The sequence below is a fragment of the Lygodium microphyllum genome, chromosome 20 (assembly GCF_053477565.2).
Source record: "Lygodium microphyllum isolate KBCC chromosome 20, Lygodium_microphyllum_v1.1.10, whole genome shotgun sequence".
Classification (NCBI taxonomy): Eukaryota; Viridiplantae; Streptophyta; class Polypodiopsida; order Schizaeales; family Lygodiaceae; genus Lygodium; species Lygodium microphyllum.
The window spans coordinates 103,155,253-103,157,019 of NC_141154.1; the positions used below are offsets into that span (position 1 = coordinate 103,155,253).

A 1,767-nucleotide genomic window follows, 5' to 3' on the forward strand; every position below is an offset into this window, starting at 1 on the left:
TACATAATACAAAATGCCACGAACCTGTGACCTTGGGTTTACTACAAATGTTTACTTTTTATGTGAGTATACTTGGGGAATTTTGAAGATTATCTAAAAGGAAAACACAAACAGTGACATACGTACAAGGGTGCAGAGATTATGAATGTGCGAGCAGGATCTGTCACACCGAATCCAAAGTGGCGGTTCAGAGGATAGACATGTCAACAAGAGTATTGGTCGCCAGTACGATTGGCTTAGCTTTAGGCAGGAGTCACGGGTGGCCATGCACCTAACGTGTTCAGTCTCAGTCTCAGTCTTCGCATCTTTTTCGTTCCATGTATTTGCCTGGACAGCGCGGCGTCTATAAAGGAAGACGACCAGCTGGGATGGCAAAGAGAGTGGAAAAACGCAGCGAGCAACTCCGGCTTCCCTCCCTCCCTCTCTCTCTTCTTCTTTGTGAAATGGCTCATAGAGCAGCTAATATTCTACTGCTGCAGCTCCTGCTTCTCAGCACTGTAGCTGCAGCTGCAGTAGCTGCTGGGCGGCGTGTCATCGATCCGCCTGCCGCTGCTGCGTCTGCCTCATGCAACCAAAGCGTGAATGCGCTGGTAAGCAACTGCCAGGCGTATGTGATGGGCATGTGGCCCCCCCTCCCCAGCAACCCCGGGCCCTGCTGCAACGCCATCCAGTCCGCCCCCCTCGACTGCGTCTGCAACTACCACCTCCCCTCCTACCTCGCCAACGTCGTCAACCAGCAGGCCGTCAAGGACGTCGTCCGCACCTGCGGTGTCCAGGTCCCGGCGGGCACAACCTGTGGAGGTCTCTCAAACATACCTTTCCTACTACTCCCAACTTCTATTATTTCACGTCACACCATTTGAGCTACATAACTACATTCTATACGCTAATTGTTTGGGTCTAATTCCCACAAGTGTCCAATATGCCTCTTCTCATCTCTTTCTAATGTAACTTCTCACACCAATTAAAGGCATTCCACACGCTAATGGCTTAGCTCCATGTCCCACACGTGTCAAATGCCTCTCCTCTCAATCCCCAATTATTTGTCACACTAACCACATTATTTTGAACCTTTTTCTTGCAGGTGTTCAATGGGGCAACTAGGACCAGATTAAGTTGCAAGTGCTTCACCATTACTGAGGATTAGATATTGCTGCTCCTATGACAATGATAGTGTGCCTCACATGTCTTTATAGCATATCTAAACAAATTGACAATGCCAATCCACATTAGAAGTGTATCCTTAGTAATAATGAAGTGTGTCTTTGGTCATGTGCTCTCTCTCTCTCTCTCTCTCTCTCTCCTTTTTGAGTTAACAAGAGTTCTCCAAATGGTGGTTTCTTGGTATTATGATCTCTCTTTTCGTCTCTAAATTAAGAAGGGGTCATTGAGTTTACAATAATATGTTTTTGTAAGGGGCTTCTTAAATACTCATCAAATATGAGGCACATAAGTTTCATAATAGTACACTCCTTGAGCCACTCAAGGTTTTCCATGTAGTGGGAATGGATTATGAAGACTACTTGAGTGTGTACTTCACTTGATATTAAAGGTTTACTTCCTAGTACCAAAAGCAATAAAGCATTACATTCAATAACCTAATTGTTTTGTGATGTACAATATGCTCCATGGAGAAATATGATTTGATATCCAAAGGTAAGAGAAAACATGATATGTTGTAAATGTAATATGTTATTCACTTAAACAAATGTATATATACAAGATCTCAAATACAAAAGCATTCTTGCCTCTAGAAAAAAAGAAAAA

At 44.0% G+C, this 1,767-nt stretch overlaps 1 protein-coding gene across 1 annotated transcript; it reads left to right on the forward strand.

Annotated features, from left to right (window-relative positions):
• The first annotated feature begins 356 nt into the window (after nt 1–356).
• On the forward strand, nt 357–1,272 carry LOC148019190 (uncharacterized). The gene is made up of 2 exons (XM_087701190.1): nt 357–801; nt 1,085–1,272. Exons 1-2 carry the CDS (start codon nt 369–371, stop codon nt 1,102–1,104), a joined length of 453 nt encoding a protein of 150 aa, XP_087557316.1. The 5' UTR covers nt 357–368; the 3' UTR covers nt 1,105–1,272.
• Nucleotides 1,273–1,767: the final 495 nt, after the last annotated feature.